Source organism: Acomys minous (assembly GCF_964271855.1).
Source record: "Acomys minous genome assembly, chromosome: 7".
NCBI lineage: Eukaryota > Metazoa > Chordata > Mammalia > Rodentia > Muridae > Acomys > Acomys minous.
This window is the reverse complement of record NC_140488.1, coordinates 46214417-46234545: the sequence shown is the minus strand read 5'-3', so window position 1 is coordinate 46234545 and position 20129 is coordinate 46214417. Positions and strand designations below refer to the sequence as shown.

Below are 20129 nucleotides of genomic sequence, written 5' to 3'. Positions count from 1 at the left end.
AAGGGCACACACAATTATTTGTGTACAGGAGTGTGACACGGCCCGAATGTGTAGGTCAGAGGACAATGTTCAAGAGGTAAGTATCTCCTTCCACCTTCTTGATGTAGGGTCTCTCTTGTTTCTGTCATGCTGCCTATACCAAGCTAGTGAGCCTGCAAGCTTGTAAGGAATTTTCCTGTCTTTGCTTCCCCTCTCACTGCAAAGGGCAGAGATTAGAGCTATGTACCACTGCATCACAAGCTTTAGATAGGTTAAAAGTATTCAGCTCAAGTCATCAGTTTTGTGCCAAGTGCTTTAGCCTACAAAGCAGCCATTCTACTGGCCCGGATACTTTACTCTCTAGGGATGATAGCAATAGTGGCCGTAAAAGAGTTTGTGATATAGGCAAATTGAATATGGACTCAAATGGCTATGTAACAGTTCAGGAAATGACTCAAAGCACTTCTGCTACTGGAAGAAACTTAAAAGTAATTATAATTTCCCCAATAAAGCACAGCCTTCATCCAGTTTACTTGGGTCATTGCCACCAGGACCCATGAAAGACAAAATGGCATCGTTAAGTGTATATATTCTACTTATATGTCATATATTTTCAATTCATTTGAAGGTAAGTAATACATTTTCTACATATTTATGGCATGAGAAATAATGATTCAATACAGGCATAAATTATATAATATAAGTCAAGTTTCATAAACCATTCACCTTAAATTTGTATTTTTTTTTTATTTTGAGACAGGGTTTCTTTGTGTATCCTTGGCTGTCCTGGAGTCGCTTTGTAGACCAGGCTTTTTATCATTTCTTAATGATGAAAAATTTTCACAATCCATTCTTTTAAGCTTTGAAGTGTACCGTATTCTTGTCTATACTCACTGTATTCTGCAGTAACATGCTAGAACTACTTATGTCTGTCCCAGTTATGTAACTTCGTGCTGCTTGGTTCACATGTCCCAAACTTCCCCACATCTAGCATCTGAGAGATAGCACTCAGAAGTCATCATTTCCATATGCCTAAAAGCACCCAAGTTTATTTATAATGCTCTGTATATGCTATATGAAAAGTTATAGTGTATGAATCATTGACTGGTCACAAAAGAAATCTTATGTGTTTAATACTGGGATTATTTTCAAATATTTTAAATCTTTGGTTTAATCTGTGTACAACTCACAGAAAAGGGCATCTCACAGCTATTTATTATTTCCTCCCTTCCTTTCATGTTCTATAGTTAAATACTCTTACAGGAATTCAATAATGAGGGATAATGAAAAATAGTTTGAAACAATGTTGCTTTTATTAATGTGTGCCAGATCATCACAGTTGTAGCTTTAAAATATCTGCTTAATGTCGCTGATTACAGCAAATAAAACTCATATAGTATCTTGCTAACATTATAAACACACATTCAGACTTTAATTTTTAAAGACTTAATTTACAGAAAATCAAAATGAAAAGTAGAGTTCTTCTTTATCACTGTCTCCTAACAAGCTCCATATTTGTGCATTTGTTAACTTTGACACATCCTTATCATATAAAGTCCACTGTTTACAGCAGCATTTATTCCTGGTACTTTTCATTCCACATATTTCAAAAAATGTAAAATAATGTGCTATCTGCCAGCAAAGTACTGTGTAGAATACTTTCATTAACCCAAGAAGCCTCTCTGACCCACATTTTTATCTCTCTCCTTCCAAATCAGGAGTACAATGATCCTTGTACTGTAAATAATTGCCTTTTCTAAAACGTTGTACAGTTGAAATCCAACGTTAGGTAGTTTTACTTCTTAATCTTGGCTTTACCTTTTTTTTTTTTTATAAAACATCATACAGTACATAGCTATTTTTCAGATTGGCTTCGTTTAATTAATTATATACATTTGTGGGTTGTCTGTGTCATTCCATGTTATTCTACCTTAAAAAAAAAAGACATCACATCGCACTTATCCGCTGTATTTCAACTTGGTTCTCATGGTGTCACTGTCACTGTGCTAATTACTAATGATACAAAATGTAAGACTAAATAAAGCCACAAATAGGCAAGCCCCAGCTTTTTTAGGACTATCTCAGTCACTTATTTAATTATTTTAGGAGCTTTATTTTTAGAGAACTTATGCATCTCATGGAAGATTCTGAATTTCTTATGAGCTTGTTCTCACATTTCCTTGTTATTTTTTAAAAAGCTTCCAAAATAATTTTCTATATTTGAATGTAGGGTCAGGTTCAACTTCCGTGCTGACTGTACTTTAAGACTGGGATGTTTTGAGTGTTTGTTTGGTTTGGTACCTAGACAGGAGTCTCTTGGGTAGCTCAGGCTGGCCTGGAGCTTCCAATCCTCGTGCCTCTGGCTCCCAAGTACGGCAGTTGCTATTGAACCCCACCACATTTTGCTATTGTGAAACCTTTTGTAAGGACAAAGGGAAATGACTTATTTGTAAGGCATATCTTCATGGCTATTTATTATGAACGGATACGTGAGTAAATTTTTGTGAAGTTTTACAATAAGAATGGCTAGCAGAAAGTACAGAGAACGCTTATATGTTGCTGTCCACCTCCTCTCATCCTTCGTTTTCCCTATCATCACTACCTCGCATTAGTGTGAGCTATTTGTTACAATTCACAGAACACTATTACGCAATAGTATGAAATAAAGCTCATAGTTTATCTTGGGACGCACTCTTTGGAATATACAGTCTATGGTCCCAGCGCACATGTAATTCCAATAGCAACCGTTACAGTATCATACTCAGTAATTTAGATGTCTCATAAATACTATTCGCTGCTTAAATTTATCTGTGCTTCTTCACCCAAACTCCTAGTAACCAGATACTTTTTGAGATTACAATTTAATTACAACATTTCTCCCTTCCCTTTCCTCCCTCCAACCCTTCCCATATGACCCTCCCCACCCTACTTCTAATTTGTGGCCTCTTTTTTCACTAGTTATTATTGAATACATGCAGTATGTATGTATGTTTGTATGTATAATAGGTATGTGCCACTTAGTCTGTATAATGTTACGTGTGTGTGTGTGTGTGTGTGTGTGTCTGTCTGTGTGTGTGTGTGTGTGTGTGTGTGTGTGTGTTTTCAGTGTTGACTATTTGGTATTGGATAGCCAGTTAGTATGGTCTTCCATGGGGAAAGCTATTTCTCCCACTTTTGGCCTTTTTTATCACCTGTAGTACTTTGTGTAAGGTGAAGGAAGTCCCATTGCCTTTCCCCATCTACATTTGAATGTCTATTGTGCTGCCCTTGTACAGCTCATGTTTAGGCAGTTATGCTGCTAAAACCTGATGCGTGTAGCTTCTGACATTATTTTGGATATTTTTTTACTCTGTTGTGTCTCCTTGCAATAGCGATCATACACTATGTAGCCTTTTCAATCATCTTATTTTCATAATTTTTGAAAAATAGTGTTTTAATCTTAATAAAATTCAATTTAAGATGATTTAAAAAGGAAAAACACTAAATGATACTTCGTGTTTTTAGGCTTTAGTGATTTTCCTCACTAGATGATGGCAGCATGTGGGGAGGCATCTAGGAGATGGGCTCGCAGAAGGAATCATGCCTTTGAAGGTCATTGTTGAACCTTGGTTCCCTTTGGATTCTCCTGCTTCGTACAGTTATACCCAAATATTACAAATTTCTAGTTCTACATTTTATAGGTCTATTGGTCAATCAGAATTTGGTTGTTTTCCTTAGTTATTTGCTAATTTCTACTGAAATATTTACTTTTGGGGATACTAACACAAACAATGATGTGCTTTAAGTTTCAAATTCCAATTTCCAACAAGTGACATAGAAGTAAGCAATCAACTTGTAGTTATTGATCTAAAATACTACAATCTCTTGACAACTCTTTAGTTCCAGGGGAATATTTTTTTATGTTTTGGGTTTTTTCCCTCATAAAGCCAATCATGTTTCAGTAGACAAAGTTTTAAAAGTATGTTTTCACCAATTTCAAGACTATCTTGCATGTATTTTGATCATATGCACTCCCACGCCCTTCTCCTCCATCCATCCCAGACCCCTCACATTGTGCATCCTCCCCTGACTTCACATCCTCTCTTTTTAACCCATGGAGTCCAATTAGTACTGCCTGTATGTGCATAGGAACAGAACCATCCACTGACATGTGGGCAACTGACAAGGTGCCACATCCTTGAAGAAAATTGACCTTTCTTCCCAAGCAACCCTTAACTGCCAAGAGTGTCCCATGATCCTTTTCCCCACCTTGACTAGTTTTGTATTGTACAGGTCTTGTGAAGGCAATCACAACTACTGTGAGTTGATGAGCGCGGGAACCCTGTCATGACCAGAAGATACCGTTTTCTCAGCAGTCCTTCTTGAGCTTTCGCCCTGACATTCCTTTTGTACCCCCCTCTGAAAGTTGTCCCTGAGCTTTGTGTGCTGAGAGTGTGGTGTAGCTGTCCCATTTGGTCATCTACTCTCTGCGTTTTGATCAGTTGTGAGTCTGTGAATTAACCACCAACCCTAGGCCCTGAAATCAAGTAAGGGGCTGCAGCAGGAGGCAGGCCTATTGCAGGAGCAGGGACCGGACACGATGGGAATCCTTAAACAGGGTCTCCAAAGCCACAGAGTCCTCAGTCTGTCACAGCTGTAGAGTCTGAGGATTGAAAACGATTTCACATTAGCCCTGACGACCCTGCCTCAGCTCTGAGGTGACACTGGCCGGGCTCCTTTCTGAGGGTGCTCAAGCTTCCAGTGGAAGCGAGCTAAAGCTTGAGCCAGCTGCCCAAAGCCTCTAAGGGGTTCCCCTGACACCTCCCCCCTTCCCTTGAATGAAATCATCCTACTGCCAAAGCAAAGCCACAAAGTCACTTGTGACATTATGGATTGCTAGCTGGGCTCCTTGGCCACAGGAGTTGGGGAGGGAGGCAGTGTGCCAAGGCCAGGTGCTCCAATTCAAGAGATATGTTCAACCTTCTTGGGAGGCATCAAGCTTTGAGTTTGGCCAGTGCCCATCCAACCTGGGACAAGGTATTTCACAAAGAAGTGCTTTCTCCTACACTTCCTGCCGCATTCATTTTAATGGGGCCTAGGTAAAGGCCAAGAACAATTCTATTACTGTATTAACTTTATTCAGTTAATTCACTTGAGAAAACAACCAATTTTTACTTTCTGCCTCCAAGGATGCACACACAAGAGAGAAAGGGCCTTGTATTTCCCTGATACAACTGTATTTATGAGATTTTTGTGAGGTAATATATAGTGGTAATACTGTCTAAAAATAGACAACATTCTTCTAAAAGTTGGGAAGTGGGATTTTGAGCTGGAGATCTGAGCAGTGAAATGAAGCCATCCCCCACTGTGGCCCTTTCTTCTGCCCGTTTCCCACTGGTAAAAGAACATTCACAATTTTTGGAGGCAAAGTTTCAGGTAGAATAGGCTGGCCTTGAACTTGCCATGTAGCTAAAGCTGGCCTTGAATTCCTGATTCCCTTGCCTTAGCTTCACAATTGTGGGAATTATAGGCATTTCATGCCTGGCTAGGACAATCAATATTTTCTAGAGCCCTGGAATTTCAAGTCTGGATGCATTTCTTTGCTGTCAGGATCACTTTGTGTACCATATTTGTGCTCCAATGACCTGAATGTTCCAAGTAAATTGTATCATACACATGAATACTTTAAATACCAACAATTGTCAGTAAGTTCATAAAGTCTTTGTAGCCACTCGAATAAAAGAGAAAGATATTAATGTGCAATTTTCATGTCTCATAAGGTCTTTAGCATTAGGGTGATGATTTTGAATAATGTATTAATATGCACTCCTGCTCCTATTTCCTGGAAAAACTTATAAAGTTAGTATAATTTCTCTTTATGTATGAAACATGGTTATATAATCTGATCTTGGTGGCTTTTGCTTTGAATGTTTATTATTGATTCAATTTATTTAGCAGATGTTGGCCTATTTGAGTATCTGTGCCCTCTTATGTGAGCTTTGACATATCGTGTCTTTGACAGAATTTTCAATTAATTGATCATTTTAATAATTTAGTAGTTTATTATTCCTATTTCCTATCATTTAATGTTCATGGTGTCAGAAACTAGGATTACTCACCTATATCAATTTCATAATTAAAAAATAACTTATGAGTTCCTTATGGTTTTCTTTTACTTTGAGTGGAGGTTTATAATTAATTTCCCCCAAAGAACTATATTTGGGTTTTGGTAAATTTTTTGTTGTTTTCCTATTTATGTTTTCATTTATATCTATTTTGATTTTTATAATTCAGTTTGATCTAGAAGTTATTATTTTTCTTTTTCAAATTTCAACCATTGTTGGTTGCTTTTAGGTCTTTCTTTTATAATGTTTGCATTTGCTGTTAAGTTTCTTTCTAAGTACTTTTTGCTATACCGCACATTTTAATTATATTTTTATTTTAACATATTTTAAATTGTTCTGTTGTTACACACACACACACACACACACACACACACACACACACACACACAAGTATAAATACCATTTTCAGAGTCTGTTCAGTGTTGCCACATATGTATGTGTCCAGGGTAATCCACTCAGTACTGAATAGCCCATTAAGGAGCTCATCCCTGGGGAAGAGTTATTCTTCTCCTGGAAATGTGTTTCTTAATCTCCAAATATTTAGTTAGAATTTTGTAGGTATTTGTCTGTTGTTGGTTTCCAATTAAATTTTATTGTGTCCCAAGAGCATAATTTACCACCCTTCTATGCTGTATTTACTAAGGTAAGCAACTGATTTAGTTGCTTTGTTTTGTGAATGATTTAGGTAAACTTGAGAACTGGAGGGACTCTGCTGTTGTGAGAAATAGACTATAGGTGTTTGTTTTGTCTTGCTTACTGGTTTTCTAACCACTGATTCTGTTCCATGGTGGTAAATAGATGTTAAAGTCTTCAAGTCTTCTACTCAGTTTAGCTGTTACTCTTTGTCATACCAACAGCTTTATATATTTTATATATTTTGTATATTTTATATGCTTTATACATTTTTAATATTGTGTGCGTTTGTCAAAAGCATATGTGTTAAAGGTTATTAAGTATGGTTTTGAAAGGCACCCTCCCCATGAAACACACATCTTTCTTCACACTTTTTTCTTTAAAGTCATCTTTGCATAAAACTAACATGCTTACCGCAGCTTTTTGAATTCTAATATCGTAAGCTTTTCTGCATCCTTTTAGTCTGTCTATGACTTTCTATTTCAAGAGACTTTCTTACAAAAAACATCCATGTTGGGACTTATCAACTTAAACTACTTTGTCAATGTGTCTTCAAATAATACCTACAGATCACTTATATTTACAGTGATTATTGTTATGACTTTAAATATCTATCATGTATGTATCACCTTCTGTTCGTTCCTCTTGTTCTTTGTGTCTTTTGTCTTCTAGCCTTTCTGCTTTTTCTGGTTTTGACTTATTATTTCACATTATTCCAATTTATCTTTTCTTTTAATATGTCACTATATTTTAAAATGTATTTATAGCCAAAGAACTTACAATATACAATTATAACCAATTAAGTACCTTTGCAAATAACAACACAATTATTTATAGGTACTTCTAGTATCTTAGAATATTTCACATTCTTACTTTCTGTGCTGTTATGATCGTGACCATTCCAAAATTATATGATATGTCTAAGGATTTAAACAACCCTATGCCCACAGACTTTCGCTTTCCTACATGTTTCTCATTGTAACCTGCATTCAGAAGAAACAGGAAATATAGAGGGTTCTGGAATTGAGTGGTGCTTCTTGCCCAGGTAGTTGTTACACTTTGGTATATCCTAATTTTTTTAGAATCCAAGAAACTAGTTTTCATTGAGGATGGACTTTAAAAATAAAAGAACAGAGTATTTTACTCTCCTTTACTTAAATGAACATTTTCCTTTCCACTTGTCAGAAGCAAAGCTCACAAAGTCTGACTATGACTGACCGTGTGCATAAATTTTTAACTCTTAGGCTCAGAGTAGTGAGCCTAAATACATAAATACAAATAAAGTTTTCAATTAGTTTTAGCTTATACTGAAACTAAATTATGAAAAGTGTATTGATGGGATGTTTCAATGTATGTGTATATTGCATTATTTTCACTTTAAGTGTTCCTCTTAGTATTGCTTCAAGTTTTCTCACCTGACTGTGCTAAAATCATTAGTATTAGGGGGCCAAGAGTCTAATTATCTGATAGATATAAGAAGAGCTGGTATCAGAGGAAGGATAGCAGGCTACCAAGAAGAGACTTGATACCCTATGAGCATATACATGGGGAGGAGGTCCCCCTCAGTCAGTCATAGGTAAGGGGAGTAAGGGGAAAGTGGGAGGGAGGGAGGAATGGGAGCATACAAGGGATTGGATGACAACTGAGATGTATAAAATATATTTTAAAAAAGAAGAGTTGGTAATTTTTCATTTGTTTCAGTATCTCTTGCGTTCTCTCTCACTCTTACTCTCTTTGTATGTGTCTATGTATGTGTCTCTGTGTGACACAATGACCAGATTCTTCTTAGTAATACTTTTTTTGTCTCTGTGGAGGAAGTATATGTGTGAGTACTTGTGAACATTAAAAATGGCAGAAATCCATGGATGTAATATGAATATTTATAAAGGAGTTTGGCAAAATGTTTTTTCTGTAAAACGACAGTCCGTCCTTCCTTAATGTCTATGGGTTTCTTAACCATGTGTTATGACCACATTTACAGGATCAGGTTCTCTCTGGGGAGCAGGCCTCAAATTCAAACAAGAGATTATTTGGTTACTCCTGGAAACAGCCATGCCATTATTGTGGCAGAGGGCACATCTTGCCTTGAATGTCAGTATTATAGTATTTAGAATCCAATGGTGGGTAAGGCCATTGATGTCTTTTTTCACACAGAAGCACACATAGCGGTGTACATCAGTATGAAAGTTAGTCAACACAGAGAGTGATTCCTAGCCAGTTCAAGAATATTTCTCTATGTCCTGTAACCAAAGTGTCTACACAACCTATTTCTGGAGACAATGTCTTTCATTGAACCTAGACTTCATTAATTCATCACAATACATGTACAGCAAGTCCCAAGGACCCTCCTATGTCCACATTCTCAGCCCTGGGATTATAGATAAACACTGCTATCCGTTGTGTTTGCCTGCTTTACAATTTGCTATGGGAATGAACTTGGGTCTTCATGCTTGTGTAGGCACTTTACTGACCAAGCCATCACCATAGCCACTCCATTAATGCTTCTAATAATATAGTCTATGTATAAATTTTGAAGGTACTGGCTTTCTTTGGTTGAATTAATCTTTAAAACATCATTTCTAATGTTTAACTTTTCTTATAGTTTGCCCTAATTGTTAGTTCGTGGACGCTGTTAGTTCTTAGTGCCTACATGACTCATCCTAGAGCCACCTAGGAAAAAGAAATCTTAATTGATGGATCCTGCAGATCACATTGGCCTGTGGCCATTTGTGTCTGTGAGAGATTGTCTTGATTGATGTGCGAGGGCTCGGCCCAGTATGATTGGCGCCAACCCTAGATAGATGACCTGAAATGTATAAGAACACTAGGTGAGTATGAGCCATGGGAACAAACCAGAGAGGAAGTCCTGCCTCTAGATTCCTGCCTTAAGTGTCTACCCTTCTCTGAATGATGTCCTGTGATCTAAAAGTTAAGTTGAATAAACTGGTCCCCTCTCCAAAAGCTGCTTTTGGTCAGTGTTTTATCATAGCAGCAATAGCAACAAAACTATAACAGATTCCACTGGCCAAAATTCCAATTGATAGTCATGCGTGTCCAAACTTTTCAATTTTTGTACACTATTGGTGATGATTTACACCTGAAATAAACTGTTTAAAACAAATTCAAAATTCACATGGATCTTGGTTTTTCCATATTTTATCATTAGAATGAAATTCTTTTCAGGTTATTTGAAGTATATCCTTAGATGCCCCCACCTCTAACATCCATCGATCATAAAACCAGTCTCTTTACTGTCTGGCTTTCACACATTCTACAAAACGTCACCACTATCTTTTCCTAGAAAACAACCTCTTTTTCCTTTTGCCTAGCCACTCTGTCAAGTCTGTTTTTTAATATAATTTATGCTGTATGTCTTGAAGTTCTATATTCATCACAATTGGGGTAGTAATATTTCTTGACCTAATCCATCCTATACTTTTTCAATTGTGTAGTTTTTGCCTTCTTTAAATTTAGATTTTAATGCATCAGGTTTGAGCCTTAGAGTCTGTATATTTCTCTTACACTAAGTCTTTAGCCCAGAGCTAGGCACCTATTAGGGTTGAAAAAGCATCATTGATGGAGTTTTATATATTGGTGTTTGGTAGGAAAGTCTGACTACTCTGCAGACTGAATTACAGACATAAACACCAGCCTACTGTTTAATTCCAAAAAAGCAAATCACCTCTAGATTTTTAAGAGCTGATAATTAAGACACCTCATATATATTAATAGAATGAAGAAGGATCATTTTTCAATCCTCTCTCCAAATTCTTTCTGCAGCCTGTGGAGATCTGTTTTTGGAAACTGCATTAGAGATGAGGAGGGAAACGGCTCCGTAGCACGGAGCAGGATCAGCTTTCTGCCCCGTGCCTGGCAGAGGCTGTGACTGCCCTCCATGTGATGCTTTAAATCAAATGAAATTTGTGGCCTCTCTGGGGCTTCTGGAATTACGAGAGCTTCTTCCATAGCAGGTTTATGTGATGCTAACACAACTGAATGCAGTGGCATTTACCAAGGGAAGGGAGAAAACAGAACAACAGTTGAGGTTTGATGCGGATGTTTTAGGTTCAGGGAGTCAGCAAAGCAATAGTTACCTGTGATCTCAAAAATACATAAATGTAAGAGGTCACAGGAGGCTCACTTGAACTATGTGAACATTATCCATCTTGGATAATGGAAGGGAGCAGAAACGGTTAATTTCAAAAATAAAACTATATAGAACCTACTATGTGAGGCTTCATATCAGCACAAGGAATCCCCAGGTTCTAGCAGCTCTCTTCTGCCAACTTTACTTAAAGGTTTTTCATCCCTCAAAGAACTAGAAAAGAGTAAACAAAACTAATACGAAGTGCTAATGAGCACAAATTCAAATGTTTTGGGAGGGGCCAAAATCTGAACAACCCAGCTTCAGCTAAAGAAATATTTATATTGAATAATGTTCCTTTAAATGTGATAGTGATTGCTTTTACTTTAATTAATTAATTTATTTATTCACTTTACATCCCAATCATAGCTACCTCCCTCCTTTTCTTTCGGTCCCCCTCCCTCCCTCTTCCCTGTATTCCCCCTTCACTACCCCTTAGAAAAGAAGAGCCCCCTCCAACACCTATACATCCCATGGGTCAAGTCATATCAGAACTGAGCGCATCCTCTACCATGGTGGCCAGGCAAGGCAGCAATCACTTATTTTAACTCATTTTACTATCCCACCTTCATACTCAGTATAGTATTCTTCCCCATTTAAAGATGGTTTAAAGCACAGCGCCAGTTAAGAACTGACTTTTAAAGTCCCAGCTTGATGTGGTGCCCAATGCTAGTCAGAGAAGTCTTTTCTGTACTCATGATTGTGTATCCATAAAGAGGTTAAAAATTATTTCTGTCCCCCCCTGATCTTCAATATAAATTATTTTAGGTTTATCAATATGTTTATATTTAGACAACTACCCCAGAATTTCACAGCCATCTTTCTGCAACTTTCATTGGTCAAAAGCATGAGGAAGCAGAAACGCATCTTTAATCAGGAGGTAGCTAGACACTATACAAAGAGCTATAACTCTTTGAAGAATTGTGGCCCTCGAGAACCAATGCTAGTGACGCAGCTCTTCTATTTCTGGTATACGAGGGCCCTGGTAACTTGCTTCAGAAAGAAAGCAGCAAGCCTAAGAGAACAAATCACCGAGAGCAGGTTTTCATCCATGAGTAGGAGAAGCAGAAGAACATGATAGGAGCAAGGTTTCGAGAACTCAGGGCCATGAGGGTGGAACAGGGCTCAGTACTGTATTATAGAGAACAAGCAAGGAAAAAGAAAACAGGAATTTTACTCATATTTGGAGATCCAAAGTCACTAAACACCTTATTTATTTTTCATATGCTCACCATTTATTGGTTTGTCTGTTTGGTTTGATTTGTTGTAGGTTTAGTTCGTTATTTCTTGAGACAGGGTTCCTCTGTGTAGCCATGGCTATCCAGGAACTTGCTTTGTAGACCAGGCTGGCCTCGAACTCACAGTAATCTACCTCTCTGCTTCCCAAGTTCTAGGATGAACGTCGTGTGCTACTAGGCCTAGCTTGTTGTTGTTGTTGTTGTTGTTTGTTTGTTTGTTTTGTTTCATTTTGTTTTTTGGTTTTTTTGAGACAGGGTTTCTCTGTGTAGCCTTGGCTATCCTGGACTCGCTTTGTAGACCAGGCTAGCCTCGAACTCACAGCAATCCACCTGCCTCTGCCTCCCGAGTGCTGGGATTAAAGGTGTGCACCACTATGCTCAGCCTGCTTTATACCCACCATTTTTAATGTTCCCTTCTTTTCCCCTTTATAAAGCCTAAGTTCTAACATAAAACCTGTGCTCATACAGATTTTTTCCTTTGCGTCGTTGTGTAAAGATCCATCTCGTTTTCATAAACTCACTTAAGAACATTAAAGCCAGTGTTTCCTCCCTTTTTGACACAGATAATATGAGCTCTATTTATGAAAGTCCTGTAACGTGTTGTTCCTTCTTCTTTTGATGAGTAAATCCCTGTGTCTACCTTTTGTTTCTTGTTTATTCTTTGGTTTTTGTGTTTTCTTACTGGAGATGATACATACACAGGCATCCAACTTGAGCATTCTGGGCTTGTGTGCTGTGTTAGATTCCTATAGAATTTGTATGACTGCTTTCTGACTCATTCAAACCAATGCAACCAAGTCTTCTGTCTTTCTTTCAGGCTCCTCAAAGAGCATCTGGGAGAAAAAGAAGTTGAGTTGACACTTATCTTCGATTCAGTGGTGGAAGCCGACTTGGCTAATTATACATGCCATGTGGAAAACAGAAATGGACGGAAACATGCCAGTGTTCTACTGCGTAAAAAGGGTACTCTTTTTAATAACTACATCTACATCTTCACGAACTACAAGTAGCTTCTAAATATGTTTTCTTGAGCCATTTTGTCATTATTAAAGACGACTTATATTTCTCTTGCTAAGCATATTAGCAAAAATAAAAAGGCCCTGGCCTTCCATAGCATAAGGAAATGCATAAATGAAATAAAGTATGGTTATACATTATGTCAATTGACATGAAATATGCCATGTTTGTAATAATTCTAAGTGATACACAAAATTTTGGTATGTATTGGCATTCAATATTTTTCTTTGTATTTCATCTTCTTCTGTCTTTTATTACTTAGTTGAAATGTTAGACATTATGTTAACAGATTAAAAACAGTTACTTTTAAAATTCTGGAATAAAATGTAACATAAAGAGTTCATAATGCTATATAAGAAAAGTTATCATAAATACCCTTAATTATATTTTGTGACATGACTTGGTATCAAAAGACTTTCAGTCAGTGCATATACTTCTAAGTCCTTTGGAATTTCTGGAAAAGTCCCTCTTAATAGTTTGTTCTAGACTGGCTAGAATTGAATGTGATTTAAAAAGAAAAGAAAAGAAACAAAATTTACGCATAAATTACACTAAAACTTGACAGTGCCAGAAAAGCATCTTAAAAGGCTTTAGCAGAAGTCTCCATTACCACAAAAAGGCTAAATGGTTTGTGTGTTCACCTGGGAAAGGTTTTGTAAATGAAGAAGAACACATGTTCTTAATCAGGCCACTTGTTGCCTAGGCTGTAGAACAATAGAACAGATTAAATCAGCAAAATCACCAGTTGCACCTACTGGCCAAGATGGAATTTTCATTTTCTTGCCAGATCCAAAACTCGAGCCTGACGAGAATCTCCAGAAGAAGCAAGCAAGCATGATTTTCTGAGAATAATGCTTCGATCTCAGCAGCACCATGTCTCGCATGACTGGACTTGATGCTATCTTAAAATAAAGGCATATTTATGCATACAGAGCTCTGGAAAGGGAAGTCAGTCCAGCCAGGTTCAGAGGATCTGGTTCAGCCACCTGGTGAAATATAGCTGACTTACCTGATTAGAATTTCTGAACCCTGGTCTCCTCATATAAAAAATAGAAGTAACAATATCTACCTTGTAAAACTACTAGTTTAAATGAACAAATACTAGGTATAAAATGTATTCCACCTAAAAACTGTATTTGATTATAGAGTGTAGTAAATAGAGATTTTTTTCATCTATATACCCTCCTCCTTCTCCTCCTTTTCCCAAGCCCACAGACCTTGTGGCAAAAGTTACTTTATCCCTGTCCTTTTGGGTCTTATTATTGGTTCAGAGATTCTCTACAGCAGAGTTTGCTGCTGTACTTCTGCATCTTTAAGCAACATACACAGTGTTTTTGCTACTAATAGTTACTTGCAATGCATCCTGGTTCAATAAATGATTAAAACTCTCTTTTACTATTGACAACTCATGTGTCCCAAATATATGCTTTGTATTGAGAAATAGACAAATAAAATAGACATCTACAAACATCTGAGGCAGTAAGAATGCAAAGAAATATAAACATTTAACAAAAATTACAGAGAAGGCACAGTTTCTTCTTTTCTTTTCTCTCTCTCTTTCTTTTTTTTTAACTTTGAAAATTTCTTTGGGGAAAAGCCATGAAGGAAGGTCTTATAATTCAGCCAGTGGGAACAGATACAATCTGAGTTTTAAAATAAATCAACTCTATTTAAAAGTAAAAGCAACAACTGGCAGTTCTTAAAATTCTAGAAATCTGAAACTGGACATGAGGACACACTGTAAAACTCTACTCCCTTCCATATTATCCGCAAAGAACATTGACTAAAATTATTACTGACAAGCATCAATTCTCATTTTCCCTATACTTAAATAAGTGTTGCAATTTACTGCTTTTCCAGCTTATTCTCACTTGATCTCTGAATTATCTTCTTCAGCCTCCATCTCATAGTTTAACATTTACTTGCTGTCACTTCCCACAAAGTCCAGACTTGTGTATCTGTTTGCCTATTTACTAATATATGCTAACTTACATATATCCAACAGGTACATCGAGTTTCTCTTCTCTCAATTACTTAATTTCTCCTGACCATTCAGATGAACCTCTATGCTTCATGACCATCATCATCACTCTAGTTTGTTTGGACCAAAATAGTCCAAGCCATCCTTCAGTTCTAGTTTTCTCTTATCATGTTCTGCCTCTAAGGCACAACCAAGCTCCACGGTCAAAGCCTAGCACAGCATTGACCACTTACTTGGCCTCACTGCTACCACCTGAGTTGGAGCTCCCAGCTCTGATGGACTAAATGAATCTCCAACTTTTTACTATTGCACAATCTGTTCTTATTGGTAATCTCACCTTCTATAATCTAGATCAAGTGCCATGCTCACTAGCCTCCTTTCATTTTCTCATGCTCATCAAGCATTGTCCCTTCTTAGATCTGTCTCCATTGTTTATATCCTCTGCCTGGAACATTTTTATTTCCATCTGTTCCCGTGGTTGCCTCCAATCACACAGGCCTCTTCTTATGTGACCTACTCAGTAGGCCTTCCCTGGACACCTCATTTTAAATATAATTCATTACCTTTTTTGTGCCCTCTAAGTTTCTGATTCTTTCCAGTGTGCGCATTCATATTGGTTATTACATTGCACATTTGTTTCTTGCATTCTTCCTGCTCAAGGATGTACATTCCATAAGTGTAGGGATTTTTCTGGTATTAGTGACAGCTGTATTCATAGTACAAAAAACATAAATGCTCAAGAGTGTTTGTTAGATGGAAATGTTCCCCACATATGACTAGCCCAATTCAGTGGGAGAAAAGACAAAAGGGATTCATAAACCAAGATTTTATCTATGATCTTTTCTTGATTGTGTGGCTTCAGTTACTTAAGAACATTTTTTCTTTTTTAAAGATCTTAATTCTCAGGCTTGGAGGTGAAAATTCAAAGGCCTCAATTGCCAAGCATATATAGAAAACAAAAGTGGGTTGACTATTAGACAAAAGTAAAACAGGAACTAGGTAAAGCATACTCTACTTAAAGGACAACCCACCACTCTGTTCTAGAAGATTTGGCCCAGGATATGAAAACTTCAAAGTTTTCAAGTGAAGCTGAGAGGGTAAAGATTTTTTTAATTTATAAATATTAATATCCATTTTTCTTAAAGCATTTTTTATTTTGATAAAACCATATTTGGCATATAATGTCAGTTTGCACACTTCTAAGTAGACATTGAAGTTTTTTACTGTGATTTGCTAAAGGACAAGGTTAATTTTTCTTCGTTTGGTCTTTGAGGTCTCAAAAATATGAAGGGCAAAAGTCCTTGTGAACCTGTAGTAAAAATCTAAAACCATATCAGGCTTATCTTTGGTTAAGAAAAACATACATGTGTGCGCATGCACATGCACGCACGTGGACACACACACATACACATATATGTGTATGTGTGTGTATATATATATACATATAATTTAGAGCTGTTCAAATTTATTACAATAGAACCTGACCTCTTCTTGCCATAGGTAACCTATTTTGTGTGTGTGTGTGTGTGTGTGTGTGTGTGTGTGTGTGTGTGTGTGTATGTATATGTGTGTATATATATAGATATAATATAAAAGTATATGTACAAAAATAAAATAAAATTTAAAAATCCTAACTTTAGATAGTTCATATCATTTTAATTTTATAAAGAATGTGTCTTCTGTATTTTGCCTGAAAAAATTTTGGTTGACTATACAAGTATATGCCTTAAGTTAAATTTAATCAACAGTTTAAAAAACAAAAACAAAAACAATACAGCCTGACCTCATTGGTCTCATTGGTTGTGGTAATTCCACCTAGAATGCTTGTTTTATGGAACAATGACTTCTTAATGAGCTGGAAGTCATATATTTGAAGTCACCTAAGTGATCATTATGGAGAAGAAATTTGTGACTAATCATTTCATGAGATCAAAAGGGCATTTGTAAGTGAGAATTCACCTCTAACATATCCAATGATCGTGGACAGGAATTACAAAAATATTATACCATTTAACTATATAGCTCCTACATGCAGCTATCATTTTGTTTTCTCTGACAAGCTATTAGCAAGAAAGCGTAATTGACTATATAGTAGTAAGAGACCCATTTGCTTTTCCCTCTTGGTGAACCAAGATTATGAACTTAACCACAAAGCATTCTGGTAATTAGTTCTACCTACCTGCACACACTTACTTTCCCACAAAATATAGGTCTGATATGAAATCTAAACCTCTCTCTCTCACCCTTCCTCTGCCCCTGCTCTCTCATCCCTTCCGCTCCAGTTGTACCTCCGCTACCCTCCACTCTCCCTTTCATGCACCCCACAGCACTTCCTTCTGCTCCACCTGGATTTTTACAATGATATAGGATGCTGTCTTAATATAAGGGCCAATTTTGAATTGTGTAATTTATAAAGAACGGAAAAACATTTTTTTCATAGTTCTGGCGACTAGAATATCCAAAATCTAGGTCTTCATGGGCCTTAACTAGTCATTATTTCTACCAATGTTCTGCTCAGACCCATTTAGGTAAATTTATTTTTTTAATGTGTCTTTCCCTGGAGCCCCCATCTTTTTCTGAACCTTCACCAGAATCTCCCATAAGGCTCTTTGCATTAACACTGTACATCAAATCTCCTTGAACCTCTTCCCATTCATTACCCGTTTTCAAAGCCAATTCCATATATGTAGATATCTGTTAGAGCAGCACTCTAGTCAGCAGTAATTTATGTCTTAATCTATTTGGCTGTATAACAAAGTAACTTGAACTGAGCAGTATATAAAAAGCCACAGATTTGACATTTACAGTTCTAGAGATTGATGTGCTAGCATATTCTCTGTCTAGTCCTATTCCGCATAATTGGTGGCTTCTATGTGGTCTCTCATAGGAAAAGAAGTAAGAAGATTCTCTCTGGTCTTTAAAAGGGTACTTTTACCCAAATCTGAATACCATTACTTTGGAGCAAGGTTGCAACACACAGTGTTTTGTTTAATGCTGGGCATCAAATTTAGAATTCTGAAAAATGCACAACCACTGAGATCGGCAAACATGACTTTTGAGACGATGCCAACATTCAGGTCACAGCATAAATCCTCAGATCAACCTTCCTAACCTGTTCACTAATTTTTGTTAGAGAAGCAAGCTCAAACACACACACACACACACACACACACACACACACACACACACACACACACACCATTTCTCTTGTCACTTGGCTTCACTTGCTTTTTTCCCACACAATAATACCTGACCATTGTTCTCACAAAGGTCAGAAGAAATAAATACTTTTAAAAATGCAAAACTAAAAATATACAAACTAAAAAGACACAAAAGACCTATATATATATACTATGTGTACTTACAAAAATTGTCGTCACTACTCAGAAGTTTCCTCCTTGGCTGCAGTTATCCTTAGGAAACATTTACAAGACACAGACCAAAATAAATGACTCTCAGCTTCTCAGTCAGGAAATGTCTTGAAGTATAGATCCTGCTGAGATAGAAGATGGCAAATACAAACAGAAGACAAAAGAAAAACCAGATGTCATTTGGCTGGTGGCAGTTTTTACCCTCTGATTATAGGATGGATGTTTCTCTTTTGATAAGCCTGCCATGGCAGAATCAAAGAATATTTGTTGGGTCTCAGAGTAAAGGCTCAGTTTTAAACTTAAAGAGCAACCATTATGTAATATTTTTCTAAGGCATTTTTATAAAATGGACCCCCAAAGCACAAAGGTACTTTTCACACCGTGATTCTCTTCCATATATTTACTGCTGACGTGGGTGCCTGCTACTTAGGAGCACACGTTGTTCCTGCTGCTGAATAGCAACTGTACTCTGTAAATAATGTAGAACTTGTTGGGGGGAAAGTTCATTCAGTGACTTTTAAAACAGTTGAGAGCTGTTCTGGCCAGAGAAGAAATGGAAGAGAAGGAGCTGGGGGAGAGAAAGAAGGAGGAGAGAGGCAGAGCAAGAGGGAAAAAGGTGAGGAACAAAAGAGAAAAGGGAGAACCATGAAAACATTTAAAGAAGAAATTGGCTATTTATTATGGTTAAAAAAAAAAAAGGAACAAAACATTTGAATTAAGCCGATCCATGCAGCAAGTTGAAAAAGAAGTTGATTTTCAGAGTTAACAAAGAAACATTTATTTGTTTCCAACACAGCACTGGTCATTTACAATGTGTTATTGATCAAAAGTAGTGAGAAAACAAGTGAAGATTGAGATTTGTTTCCAGTGTAAGTTTGTTGAAGTAAGTTTGCTTTGTGGCCCAGATAAAGGTAGGGAGTAGGTCCGAAGGACCCCAGTTTATAAGACAAAATGCAAGCTTAGTATGTGGTAGAACTTTTTTCCCCCTAAAATGTTGGGGCTTAGCTTAAAATTCAAATCCTCTTTTAGCAGGTAGGGCAAAGGTGCTCACTTCCCATAGCTGCTCTCTAAGTCCCTCCTAATATCTCTTGTGCACAGCTTGTCCTTCACAAGAGCCCCATTCTCTTCCCCTTGTCATAAATCTCTTTGTTGTCACACACACAAAAACAAGAGTTGTACTCATTTCCATCTCCACCCTGTCATTTTCCTAATCAGCTGTATTGTGTCCAGATCTCAGGCAACTTCCTTGGTAAACTTTATTCTTCCCTTCTCCACAAAACTTAACAGTTTCCTTCACATGTGGAATTCTCATAGGAGGCCCCTTCCGTCCGTGACTGTAGCGCTTTTCAGTTGTCCTCTTCACCGAAGCCTGTGGGATCTTCCCAGGTTATTTCGTTCACATTCATAATTGCACTCTATTTGCCTTCTTTGGAGCTGAAATAATGAGAATCCAATTCTCCACAAATCACATGGTATGAGGAAATACCATCAAGATTTCCAAGGAAAACATGTAGATGCTTTCCCATGATTACTTCCAGGGTAGAGTAGATAATACTGTGTTGGGACAAAAGGAGCCTTGTATTTCAACATATGAAACCATCGTTCTTGTCCTATTTGGGACACTTTTACATGCATGTCGTTGAATAAGAATCTCAAATTCTA

The 20129-nt window shown here is 37.1% G+C and overlaps 1 protein-coding gene across 1 annotated transcript in view; it reads left to right on the top strand.

Moving 5' to 3' along the window:
- IL1RAPL2 (interleukin 1 receptor accessory protein like 2) overlaps positions 1-20129 on the top strand; it is a 1137954-nt gene that overhangs the window by 1095519 nt on the left and 22306 nt on the right. The window contains exon 8 of the mRNA XM_084789849.1: positions 12916-13061. Within this exon, the coding sequence (XP_084645975.1) occupies positions 12916-13061 (146 nt within the window). The remainder of the gene's footprint in view (positions 1-12915; positions 13062-20129) is intronic.